Source organism: Macaca nemestrina, chromosome 4 (genome assembly GCF_043159975.1).
Source record: "Macaca nemestrina isolate mMacNem1 chromosome 4, mMacNem.hap1, whole genome shotgun sequence".
Taxonomy (NCBI): domain Eukaryota; kingdom Metazoa; phylum Chordata; class Mammalia; order Primates; family Cercopithecidae; genus Macaca; species Macaca nemestrina.
This window is the reverse complement of record NC_092128.1, coordinates 131,840,299-131,854,039: the sequence shown is the minus strand read 5'-3', so window position 1 is coordinate 131,854,039 and position 13,741 is coordinate 131,840,299. Positions and strand designations below refer to the sequence as shown.

The 13,741-nt window shown below is 42.4% G+C and overlaps 1 protein-coding gene and 1 pseudogene across 1 annotated transcript in view; one reads left to right on the top strand and one right to left on the bottom strand.

Moving 5' to 3' along the window:
* Positions 1 to 10,725, bottom strand: part of LOC139362926 (vomeronasal type-1 receptor 48-like) — a 29,196-nt pseudogene extending 18,471 nt beyond the window's left edge.
* The window catches only part of LOC139362929 (uncharacterized), a 97,096-nt gene that overhangs the window by 23,435 nt on the left and 59,920 nt on the right, over positions 1 to 13,741 (top strand). Inside the window, exons 4-5 of the mRNA XM_071095279.1 lie at positions 7,718 to 7,836; positions 11,641 to 11,812. Of these exons, the coding sequence (XP_070951380.1) occupies positions 7,718 to 7,836; positions 11,641 to 11,812 (291 nt within the window). The remainder of the gene's footprint in view (positions 1 to 7,717; positions 7,837 to 11,640; positions 11,813 to 13,741) is intronic.

Sequence of the window (13,741 nt, the reverse complement as noted above, 5' to 3'; positions counted from 1 at the left end):
AGACCCTGATTTCTGATGTCTATTTGATCTTCAATCTCTGAACAAGCAGAAAATACAGGGAAAGGCCAAGTCGAAAACATTCTCATAAAGTGGAAAAGGTATTCTACAAGAGACACACAGAACAGTTTTAAGAACTTGGAATTTTTTGCACTGGTAAACTTATTTAAGTTAGTGAGTTATCGTATAACTGACAAATAATTTCTTTCTTTTTTTTTTTTTTTTTTTGTGAGGTGGAGTCTTGCCCTGTCTCCAGGCTGGAGTGCAGTGGTGCCATCTCGGTTCACTGCAACCTCTGCCTCATGGGTTCAAGCGATTTTCCTGCCTCAGCTTCTTGAGTAGCTGGGACTACAGGCACGTGCACCTACACCCAGCTAATTTTTGTATTTTTAGTAGAGACAGGGTTTCACCATGTTGGCCAGGATGGTCTCGATCTCCTGACCTCGTGATCTGCCTGCCTCGGCCTCCCAAAGTGCTGGGATTACAGGAGTGAGCCACCACGCCAGGCCCTGATTTCAAATATTTATAGGGTATAGTGTAATGTTTTAAAACATATATACGTTGCGTTATAATAAAATTAGGGTAATTAGCGTGTTCATCATCTCAAGCCATTATCATTTCTTTATAGTAATAACTTTCAAGTTACTGTTTTCTAGCTATTGTAAAATATATGTTGTTATTATAACATAGTTGTTAGAGTCACCCAATTGTGTAATGGAACACCAGAACTTATTTCTAACTGTAACTTTGCACCCAATGAATGACCTCCCTTCATCTTTTTCTTCCCAGACCCTTCTCCAGACTCTGATAACCACCAGTCTATGCTTAACTTCTGCAAGATCAGCTTTCCTATATTCCACTTATTAGTGAGCTCATGCAATATTTGTCTTTCAGTCTATGGTTTATTTCATTGAACATTATATTATCTAGGTTCACACATATTGCCACAAATGATAGTATTTTGTTCCTTTCCATAGTCAAATAGTATTCCATTGTGTATAACATATACATTTTCTTTATCTATTTACTGATGGACATGTTTTGATTTCATCTCTTGGCTACCGTGAATAGTGCTGGAATAAATATCATAGTGCAAATATCTTTTTGACATACTGATTTTAATTACTTTGACTGTATACCAGTAGTCAATAACCATATGTTAGTTCTATTTTGAACTTTTGGAGAACTCACCATACTATCTTTTATAGTGATTGTACTAAGCTACATCCCCACCAACAGCGTCAAAGAGTTTTCCTCTCACTACATCCTCACGTGGATTTGTTATATTTTGTCTTCTTGATACTAGCCATTGTTACTAGGGTGGGATGGTATCTCATTGTAGCTTCAATTTTCATTTCCCTTACAGTTAGTAATGTTGAGCATTTTGTTATAAACCTGCCAATCATTTGTACACCTTTTTTTTGAAAACTGTCTATTGAGGTATTCTGTCATTTTTAAATTGGATTATTTGTTTTGTTGTATTGTTTGTTTGCTTGCTGGTTAGTTGTTTGAATTCTTTATATACTCAGGATATTTGTATAATTTGCAAATGTTTGTTCCCATTCTGTACCTTGTCTCTTCACTATGTTGTTTTGTTTGCTTTGCACCTTTTTGGTTTGATGTAATCTATTTGCCTGTATTTTCTTGTGTTGCCTATGCTCTTGAGGTCCCATGCAAAAACTCCATTTAAAGATCAGTGTCATAGAGAATTCCCCATTTGTTTTCTTCAAGTAGTATCGTAGTTTTGGGTTGTATACTTAAGTTCTTAATGCATTTAAGTGAATTTTTGAATATGGTAAGAAATAAGGATCTGGTTTTATTAGCCTGCATATAGATATACAGTTTTTTTCAGCATCATTTATCAAAGAGACTATTTTTCTCCAATGTGTGTTCTTGTACCTTTATCAAAAACTCAGTTGTCTTTTTAGTGTGGATTTATTTCTGGGTTCTCTAATCTTCCACTGGTCTAAGTGTCTGTTGTTATTGCCAGTACCATGTAATTTTTGCTACCATAGATTTGTAGTATGTCTTGAAGTTAGGTGATGTAATGTGTCCAGCTTTGTGTGTGTTCTTTCAAGATTACTTTGGCTATTTTTGGTATTTTTTTTGTTTCATTTGAATTTTATTATCTTTTTCTATCTCTGTGAAGAATTTCATTGACATTTTGATGAAAATTGTCATTAATATATAGATCATTTTGGGAAGTGCAAACATATTAATTATATTATTCTTCAAATATGAAGGCAGAATATCCTTTTTTGGTATCTTTAATTTTTTCATCAGTGTTTTATATTACTGTTTACATTACTTTTAATGGCAAAAATTGCTATTACTTTTGCACCAACCTAATAATTATTCTAGACAACTTACACCTCCTTGGTTAAATTTATTCCTAGGTATTTTATTCTGTAGCAATTATACCTAAGACTGCTTTCTTAATTTCTTTTTCAAATCCTTTGTTATTGACATATAGAAATGATACTTATTTTGTATGTTGATTTTGTATCCTACCACTTTACTAAGTTAACATATTAGTTCTAATAGTTTCTTAATGGAATCAAGATTTTCTGTATGCATAATCATGTCATCAGTGAACAAAAACAACTTCACTTTCTTTTTACCAATTTAGATGTCCTTTTTTTCTTTCTCTTGCATAGTTGCTCTGGCTGGGACTTCAAGTACTATGTTGGAAAAAAATGGTAGAAGTAGGCTTACTTGGTTTGTTACATATCTTCGGGAAGGGCTTTTAATTTTCCCCCATTTAGTATGATGTTAGTTACTGGTTTTTCATATGTGGCTTTTTATTTTGTGGAAGTATGTTCCTCCAATATCTAAATTGTAGAGAGTTTTTATTTACGAACTCTTTATGAATGGTGCTAAATTTTACTGAATACACGTTTTTGTATATGTTGAAATGACTATACAGTTTTTGACTTTATGTTGTGATGAATCTTGTTTATTGATATGACTATATTGAACCATTTTTGCATCTTTGGGATAAACTCCATTGGTTCATGGTAAATAATCTTTTTAAAGTGTCGTTGAGTTCAAATTCCTGACGTTTTTTCAAGTATTTTTGCATCTGTGTTCATGAGAGATATTGGTCCGTAGTTTTACTTTTTGTGGTGATTTTGGTATCATGGTAATACTGGCCTTGTAGAATGTTTGGAGTAATTTCCTCCTCTTTCATATTTGGTAAAGATTTGAGAAGTATTGGTATTAATTCTTCTTTAAATGTTTGTCAGACTGTAACAGTAAAGCCATTAGTCCCTGGGCTTTTCTTTGAGAGGAGTCTTTTTTTCCAGTTTGACCTTTTTACTAATTATTTGTCTTTTTATATTTGTTATTTTTTCATGATTTAATCTTGGTAGTTTGTATGTTTCCACAGATTTATCTATTTTTTCCTAGTTTTTCATTTTATTGACATGCAGTTGATCTTAATACTCTCTTGTGATCCTTTGTATGTCTGTGGTAGCAGTTGTGATTTCTGCCTTTTTAATTATACTTTTATTTACTTGAGACTTCTCTGTTACTTTCTTAGTCTACTAGGAAGTGTTGATTTTATTTTTTCAAAAAACCAACTTCATCATTCATATTTTCTATTTTTAATTCTCTATATTATTTATTTTTACTTTGATTTTTGTTATTTCTTCCCTTCTACTTTTCAACATTTGTTTCTTCTTGTTTTGCTGGTTCTTTGAGATCTAATATTAGGTCATTTATTTGAAATATCTCTTCTTTTTCATGTAGGTGTTTATTGTTATAAGCTTTTCTCTTATAATTGCTTTTGCTGTATCTCAATTTTTTTTGATATGTGGTATTTTCATTTTCATTTGTCTCAAGAAACTTACTACTTTTCAATTTTTTCACTTACCTACTCATTGTTCTAGAGCATGTCATTTAATTTATATTAATTTGCATAGATTTCCCCACCCCTTCTTTTAATCATTTTTAGTTTTCTTACATTTTGGTCAGAAAATGTAGTTAATATAATTTCAATCTTTATAAATTTATTAAGACCTTTATTGTGACTTAACATATGGTCTATCCTAAAGAATATCCCATGTCCCTTAGGTACATTTGGCATACAGTGCAGTTTAACTCTATTTTTGTGTTGAAATTTCCTATTATTGTATTATAGTTACTTTCTCCCTCTAAGCCTATTAATATTTACTTTAGATATTTTGATGCCTCAGTGTTTAGTACATATTTATTTACAATTGTTATAAACTCTTGTAGTATTGACCTCATTATTTTATAATGGCATTTTACCATTCTTGATTTAAAGTCAATTTTATCTAATATATCTACTCTTGCTCTTTCTGGGTTTTCACTTCATAGTATACCTTTTTCCATCACTTTAAGTCTATGTGTTTTGCAGATTAAGTGACATTTTTGTAGACAGCGTATATTTGGTCTTTTTTAAATCCATTCAGTCATGCTTCATTTTTTTAATTGAATAATATAATCCATTTACATTCAAGGTTATTATTTATAGATAAGTGTTTTCTACTATCATTTTGTTACTTCTTTTCTGGTTTTTTTGTAAATCTTTTTTTCTTTCTTCCTCTCTTACTGTCTTCCTTTGTGGTTAAGTGATTTTCTCTAGTGCATGCTATGATTTTATGCTATGTCTTTTAATGAATCTGTTACAGATTTTTGTTTTGTAGATAACACAATGCTTAACAAAAACTTCTATGGCTATAACATGTTTTTCTAAACTAATAACTTTAATTACAAATACAAGTAATATAAAACACTCTACACTTTATCACCATTCCCCTAGCACTCTTACTTTTTGATATTTTAAATCACATCTTATATTACTTATCTCTTAACCAATTGTCATAATTCTTGTGGCTGGTACTTTTGTATTATGTCCATACTTATAAGCAGTTTACCTACCACAATTATAGTATTATTCAGAGTTTTTCTGTATTCCTATTAATACTTCTACCCGTGAGTTTTATAACTTTAGATGTTTCTTTTTGTTACATGTCAGTGTTCATTCCTTTTAAAAAATTGTCCTTGGCATTTTCTGTAAGACTCATCTGGTGTCAAGAAATTCTCTCAGCTTTCAGTTGCCTGGGAAAGTCTTTATTTTTTGTGTTTGAAGGCTAGCTTTGGTGGGCACAGTATTCTCATTTTTATTTTTGAGACAGAACGTCTCAGTCATCTCGGATAAAGTGCCGCAGAAAGATCATAGGTCGCCGCAGAAAGATCATAGGTCGCTGCAGCACTGAATCCTTGGTCCCAAGTGATCCTTCCACCCCAGCCTTCCAAGTACCTGGGACGACACAGTTGTTTTAAATTATTCATAAAGCAAGACATAAACCTGTCTTTAGGCTTGTTTTCTGAAGGTTTATTTTATTTCTATTGAGCCACATTTTCCTGTTTTATATGCTTTATAATCTTTTTATGAGAGTGAAGAATTTGCAGGAAAAAAAACCCCAAGCACTTTATTCACCGTTATAGACAGCCTTACTGCAGGAATAAACTGTCACTAGTCAGTGTGTAGAGATGCTAGGAACTCACAAAAGCTTCCTGGGCTTTTAGTGTATGTTTTTATTCCAGTTTCTGATAAATATGCTTCTCATGTCTCCAGGAGAGGGTCTAGGTTTGGGGCTGGGCATTAGACCAGGAGGGGTCTCCTTGGAGGGGTCTGTGCCTTCACCGTTTCTGTCCTGGGCCCCTTGCGCTGGGCAGTGCTGGGTCCTTTCTGGACGCCCCTGGGGTCCAGCTCTGCATAGGAGGCCACAGATCGGGGAGGCCCAGGCAGGGAAGCGCTCGCCACACTCCTGTCTTTCATCTGAGTTGTGTCAGGGGTATGTTCGGTTTCCAAGAGGACTCATGGTGCCCTGTCCAGCCCACTAGGCTTGGGTTGGTTTGGCCCTCCCTCTGCGATAAAGCAGAGGGTCCTGTGGACAGTATGAGCAGTGTGGCAGTGTGAGTGCTGGGGTACTTTTCCTGCACTGACCTCTGTCCTGTTATTGGCAAATACATTAAATTTATTAAATTTATATATCTGATAGCCATGAAGATACAATTACAAACAGTATTACATAGTTGCTTTTGACAGTCAGTTAATATAAGAAATATTCTCTTATATTGCCTTATAAATATGTCACATTTACTAGATTTGGGAGGCCAAGGAGGGTGGATCATCTGAGGTCAGGAGTTCAAAACCAGCCTGGCCAACCTGGTGAAACCTCATCTCTACTAAAAATACAAAAATTAGCTGGGCATGGTGGCAGGCACCTGTAATCCCAGCTACTCGGGAGGCTGAGGCAGGAGAATTGCTTGAACCTGGGAGGCGGAGGTTGGCCAGGCCAGGATGCCAGTGGACATGGGGCAGGAAGATTTTTGATCTGGAAAGTCATCAATTAGCTCCAAATTCTTCAGTGTGTCTTCTGTCTCCCATGCCCCCAACCCAGCAATCTCATCTCAGGGATAGGTTTTGTTGTTGGAAAGTCCTCTCTGAGGAAGCCCATGTCTCCATGGCTATGACCCACCCCTTTCCCAGTATCAGAACTCCACCCCAGGTGCCCTGCTGGTCCAGCCCATGGTCTCAGTGTTAGGCCAGGGTTGAGTGGTCCATTGTGGGAACCCAGAGAACCGGTGGGAATACAGATATGGCTGGACCAAAGCCCTGGGTTCTCAGCAGTGCAGTCTCTAAGTCAACAAAGGAGGAGGGGGCTAGCCTGGGGGTCCAGCCCTGTTCCTTGGAACTGGCCCTGGAAATTTGCAGGGTGTGGCCACAGGGTGAGGGGGTGCTTGGCATGGCCTGTGGTCAATTGTCCAGCAGGTCTCTGAGGGCTAAAGGAGCCCAGCAAGATTTTCTTTTTCATTTTCTGTAGGGCAGGGCCAAGAGAAGGAACCAGCTTTGGAACAGACAGAAGACTCGCTGCAACAAACAGCAGCGTGTAACAGTCGGCACTGGTGGAAAGAAAGGAGGCATTTTCTCTGCAGAATTTGTTTTCTCTTGCTTGTATCTGAAACCAGGGAAGGTCACCAGAGTTCAGTTCACCTGTGGTAACCATGTTACTCTCTGTGCTCAGGATGTGCTACTGCCCCCCTAACCCTCAGCCTTCAGGTGCTGTCCTTGTGGTCAGTAGGCAGTGACCCCTGAGCCACTATCATGAATCTTGGTGGTGGCTGTGGTAAAACGACTGCAGGGAGAGGGTTTGGGGCGATTCAGCAGGAATTGTGGCCGCTCTCATTGAGGGCATGTTGCCCCCCACTAACCACCATTCATGCCCACAGGCCACACATTCTGCATCACTGACCTGCTGCATGGAAGGCTGGTCCATCCCTGGGCGACCTGATGGGTGGTCAGTGATGCAGAGTGTGTGGCCTGTGACCTGTGGGCCCTGCTGAATTGCCCCAAACCCTGTCCCTGCAGTGGTTTTACCAAAGCCACCACCATGATTCATAATAGTGGCTCAGGGGTCACTGCCCACTGACCACAAGGACAGCACCTGAAGGCTGAGGGTTAGGGGGGCAGTAGCACATCCTGGGCACAGAGAGTAACATGGTTACCACAGGTGAACCGAACTCTGGTGACCTTCCCTGGTTTCAGATACAAGCAAGAGAAAAAAATTTCTGCAGAGAAAAAGTCTCCTTTATTTCCACCAGCACTGACTGTTACACGTTGCTGTTTGTGTCATTGAGTCTTGTGTCTGTTTCAAAGCTGGTTCCTTCTCTTGGCTCTGCCCTACAGAAAATGAAAAAGAAAATCTCACAGGGGAAGATGTCCTCAGTGAAAATGAACCAGATTGGCCTGGACATGAGCCACATTTTGAGAAGCCATTTCATATTCTGGGAGTGCTACAGCATCAAGTAAGGTCTTTGGGGAATGGAGGGTCCTAGCGGAGGTGGGGAATCCAGAGGGATGGAGGCATCTGAGGAGCAATGGGGAGACATCAGGGCAGAGGTAGGGGTCTTAGAGAAGAGGGTGACAGCCCACGACATTTCCTGGAGTTCTGGCTTTGGGAAGGGTCTGCAGTAAGGCCTGAAATAGGGAGTTTTTCAGGAGAACCCAGGGGGCTCTGAACACCTGCTCCTTCCATGAGGACAAGAATACACTGTGCACCCAGATTTCTACCTTAAAGCAGTGCTCACAATGCTTGATCGATGGGAAAAGGATGCAGAGGGAGACCCCAGGCCAGGGATTCTGCTGCCTGACACTGCCTGGCTTCCCCGGCCCAAGGGTCTGGCTCCCTCAGAAAAACCCAGCTCCTTCCAGCAGGAGGCACAGGCAGGTCCCTGCAGAACACATAACCCATGCCCGGCCTGAGAGGAGGTGTCCCATGGCTGAGGCTCAGGGCGAGGATTGTGGGCAGATTGGGCCAGGACTTACCTTGCGAGAGCGCAGGAAAGCCCCAAATTCTTGGGGGACCCCTTCTTCTAGGGGCCACAATCTGCTGAGATGAGTCCAACCCCATGAGGAGCTGGAGGATGTTGTCTAATCAAGCTTCATGTGGGGCGGGGGGGGTCTCATTCCATGCAGAGGGGTCCCTGGCACTACAGACTGAGCTCCCAGTAGGACACTGGCTTCCAGCCTTGAAGGGCCAGGTCCTCCCATGCCTGCTGTCCCCACAGACTCCCTTCCGGCTCATCCTTCGGCTCTGGGACGTCTGCCTTCTGGAGGATGAGCATATGCTCACAGCCAGGGCATACATGGTATTCAAGGTGCACAGAACCTTGTCCCCGCGTGCCCGAGGGAGCTGTGGGGAACATGCAGGACAGATCCCAAATGTCCTGAGTGTAGTGCGCACACTGGGGCCCAGCTTTACAAGAACCAGATGGGCTGGATGGAAAAGCTGACCAAGTCTCCTTGCCTTTCAGCCAAATCTGTGGTGTTCCCCAGGAAGGTTCCTTGCCTGGAGCAAGTGTCCCTGGTGCCCCGGACTCTGCGGGCATCCATCAGCACAAAGACCCTCTCCAAGGGGGATGGGCTGGCCCTCCCAGGACCACCAGCCCGTGGGTCATCCCCCACCCTCACCCAGAACCCCGGGCAGAACCCAGGGCAGAACCCCGGGCAGTAGGCTGCTCTCTGGTGGCCCAGGTTCTCAGGGTCTGGACAGTCTGTCCCTGGCTCAGGACACATGCCTGGGAATTAGGGTTTTCTCCTCTACTCTTGCATCTCCTGGGTAAACCAATAGTGATCCCCAGCCCACTCCCGCCGCTCCACTCATGCCTCAACGTTCACATCCACGGAAAAGGCGCCGGTGAGGGTGACCTTTCCAGGAAGCCACAGCCCATGCCCACCCCTGCAAAGCTCCGAAGTCGTGCGCGGGCGGGACAGGCAGCAGATTCTCCCAAGAGCAGCTGAACTGCGCTCTGGTTGGAGAGGGCAGCAGCACAATGGACAGCGTCTGGACCACAGGCCAGTTACCACAGCAGCTTAGGAAAGCAGGCGGCTCCCTGGGCTGAAGGAGGCACGATGCTCTGGAAAGACCCCGGGTGCAGGTGGGAGAGGAAACCGAGCTCAGGAGCAGGAGGTGGGGTGAGGATGAGACCTGCCCGATTTGGGCAAAGGCGAGGTGCACTTCGCAGCGTCACACCCTTCTCACTACCCAGCCCAGACCTGCCCCTCAAGTCCCTCTGCGAACTCGCTCCCCTCAGCCAGGGGTGGCACAGAATCAGTGGCCAGCATGGCTTTGGAAGCGGAGAGGTGCACGCAGCCCTGCCCCTCCCTCTGGGGCTGCGCACCATCTGACACATGCTAGGATTCTAGTCCGGTAGCCCCAAGACCAACGGCCAGAAGCGGTTAAGAAACTACTACACCCCGCCGAGCGCGATGGCTCACGCCTGTAATCCTACCACTTTGGGAGGTCCTTAGGTCAGGAATTCGAGACTAGCCTGGCCAACATGGTGAAATTCCGTCTCTACTAAAAATACAAAACTTAGCTGGGCGTGGTGGCAGGCGGCTGTAATCCCAGCTACTCGGGAGGCTGAGGTGAGAGAATCGCTTGAACCCGGGTGACAGAGGTTGCAGTGAGCCGAGATCGCGCCATTGCACCCCAGCCTGGGCGACAAGAGCAAAATTCCATCTCAAAAAACAAAGAAAGAAAAAAACAAAAAGCAAAAACACTACTACTCCCAATATGCCTGGTGAGGAGCGCACCGCACTGCCACTCCCTGAAAGTACCCGCTCCATTCCCAAACCCCAATCCCAATGCATGCTGGAATTGTAGTCCGGTAACCCTGTGACCAACGGCCGGAAGTGACTGGGAGACTACTTCTCCCAGCATGCCCGGCGAGGCGCGCACCGCGCTGCCCCTCCCTCCTGGGACACGCACCGCCTCCAATCCTGGTTTACGCTGGGCCTGTAGTCCCGCAGTCCTACGAGCAACAGGCTGCGAGCGAATAAGAGACTACAGCTCCCAGATACAGATACATCGAGCAGAGGTCCCTCCTCCTCCGCTTCCCTCCAGGCGTCCCGTGCAGTTTGGCGGTGGGTAGGGGAGCTTGGCTGTTTCCAAACCTCTCCTGCCTGCCAGGAGACAGCTTAACCAGGGCCACTGGTCTCACCTGGTAATTGTGACATCTCGTTCCCCAGCATTCCTGCTTCAGGACTTGTTTTGAAAGCTTGATTTCACGAAGACCAGCAAGAGGTCTGCAGCCTCGCCTAGTCTCCTCTGTAGGGTTGCCAGGGATGCCATAGTAACGTTCGTCCTCCCGGAACTGGGCGCACCCCTCCTTTCCCTTCCTGCCTCTCCCCCACAGCCCTGCGCCTTCTTCTCGCCCATCCCTTTCCATGACCCTTCGGACATGCTCAGTGCAGCCCTTCCCTATAGGTGGGACTTAAGGCCCTTGGGCCTGGCAATTCTCTGGCGTCTTTCGATCCGGTGTGGGCTGCTCCCTCCTGAATGTCTGAAACCATCAGTTCACTACCTGACGTGAAAACACCTAGTCCCTGGTAACCTGACACTTCCATTTCAAGGTCACCTAAATTTAGCTCTATCTCTCTGAGCTGTCACAAATCCGCCTATGCTCCTCAGGAGCGCCCCTTGGACCTTGGGCTGGCTGCATGGCCCAGGCCTGGGTCAAGCCTCTCACAGGGACGCTCCTGCCACTGTAATAAAGCGGAGAAAATGTCACAGGGAAAAGGCCTGACCCTGCTGCATCCAGTCAGGAAACAGCCATAGAGAAGGCAACCCCTAAGTCGCTTTGGGAGCCGCATCCATCACTTCTCTGCCCCCTACCCAGGCTGGTTCCTAGGCCTTGGGGTCCTAGTGTGGACCTCCCAGCCGTAATTAATGCAGGTGCAGGACCAGAGGGCCCCTTGGTCCCTCCCAACACATGAGGCAAGTTTGTGTGGTGAGGTCATGAACAGTGTCTACATTTTCTCTGTGAATAGGCCTCCCTTGGAAAATCTTTTTTAAAAATTCTTATTAATAAGGTAATTCATTATGATTTTTGAAAAAATAAATGTTTAAAAATGTTCTGCATACATGTTAATGTAGGGTTAGGCCATCCGAAAGACAAAGCAAACCTCGACATTAAGTCATGGGCTAGGATTCTACAAATGAGAAAAATCTTTTATTAATCCTTTTAAAATATCCCTTTGGACCACTATTAATAATTTGCTGGTGGAGCTTAACCGTGGTAATTCCCTTAATTCATTTTCCCATTTAGTTTTTCAGATTAACTCTAAGTACTCCACGACTGCATGCTTCGGAAGCTGTTATAGGCACAGCCTCAGATCTGTGCAGGGCGGATGCACAAGAGCAGAATCTCCGTGGACGTCTTTCTGGAGCATCAATTTTACTGCAAGATTTTGAAGAAACACATTTAATTGATTTCCAAGGTAAGAAATTAAACCTCGAAAACTAGACTGGAAAGTCATCTGCGCCTGACATAACAGACTTTCTTCAGAAGAAAATTCTAAGGAGAACATATTTTCCGTTATTATAAATGGTACAAATGAGAAATCATAGCAAGTTACCTGAAAATGCTGCCCTGGCAGTTTCCTAAATCACCATATGGCCTGGGTATGGTTTTAGGTATATTTTCTTTTTGGGGTGTGTTCACCTTTTGGATATAAAAATTGGGTTTTTTGACCACATCTTTCAAGTTTTCTGCTCTTAGTAGTTTATTTACTTTTGTGCCATATTTAATTTTTCTGTGTCTTCCTCTCCTTCTCAGACTCAGTTGTTCCACAAGTCTCTAAAGGCTCTGTTCATTTTCTTCAAACTTGTTTCATGTTGGATGATTTCTATTGCTGTCTTCTGTTTCTACTCTGTGGATAAGCTCAAGGGTGTGTGTGTGTGTGTGTTTTCCATTTCATTATTTTTCTATTTGGTTCTTTTTATAATTTTCATTTCTCTGCTGAGGTTCCACATCGGATAATTCATTATGAGAATATTTTCCTTTACCCTCATGAACATACTCATAGGAGCTGATTTTAAATCCTTGTCTGCTGATCTGATTACATCATCTTGCTTTTTATCTTGTGTATACATTTTCATCTTTCTTCACACATTTCATGAATTTTAATGTGTTCTATGAGTTTCTGGTAGTTATAGATACTCTAAATTCTGCTGTATTCTTTTGAAGAATATTGTTATTATTTGAAGAAGGAGTTAATTTGGATTCAAACTGCAATACCTATCTCTCCTGCAGTAGGCACAGCTGAAATCCTCATTCAGTTCTTACACACGTATGTATTTTATATAGATGTGTGTTTCTATGTAACTGTATATAATATATTATGCAGATGTTTTCACTGTTACATGTGAGAGTGTTAGTTCAACAACCTTCTCCAGTATTACTGGAAGCCAGAACCTTAGTTTTGTTTGCTTACTGGATTTTATATAAATGAAATAATATAGTATGGATACTTTTGTATCTACTTTCTTTTATGCATCATTTTATTTGTGATATTCATCCTTGCTGTTGCAGATAGCTGTAATTTGTTCATTTTAAAAAGCATTTTTTACACTGTGGTAAAACATACATAAAATCAACCACTTGAACCATTTTTCAGTGTGAAGTGTGGAGGAATTAAGCACATTCACATTGTTTTGCAACCACCATCCTCATCCATAGGGAACATTTTTTATTGTGCAAAACTGACTCTCTGTACTCATTAAACAACAGCTCCCAGTTACCCTCCCTCTAGCCCCTGGGAACCACTCTTATAATTAGTGTTTCTATGAATTTAATTACTCTAAATACCTCATGTGAGTGGAATCATACGGTGTTTGTCATTTTGTGACTGGTTTATTGTACTTAGCACAATGTCCTTAAGATTCATCTATGTGGTAGCATGTGTCAGAATTTTCTTACTTTTGCTAAGTGAATAATATTCCACTGCATGTAAAAACCACATTTTGTTTACCTATTTATTTATTGATGTTGAGGATTCAAGGAAAGCTTTGGTTGCTTTCACGTTTTGGCTATTGTGAATAATGCTGCTAGGAACCAGTGTATGTATATCTCTTTGTGTGCCTGCTTTCATATCTTTTGAGTATATCCCAGAAGCAAGATTGCTGGATCATAGGGTAATTATATGTGTAATTTTTTTGTTTGTTTGGTTTCTTTTTGTTTGTTTTTCCAAGACAGAGTCTTGCTCTAAGGCTCAGGCTGGAGAGCAATGGCATGATCTCAGCTCACTGCGATCCACTGCCTCCCAGGTTCAAGCAATTCTTCTGCCTCAGCCTCCTGAGTAACCGGGATTACAGGCGTGCACCACCACACCTGGCTAATTTTTTTGTATTTTTATTAGAGACATGGT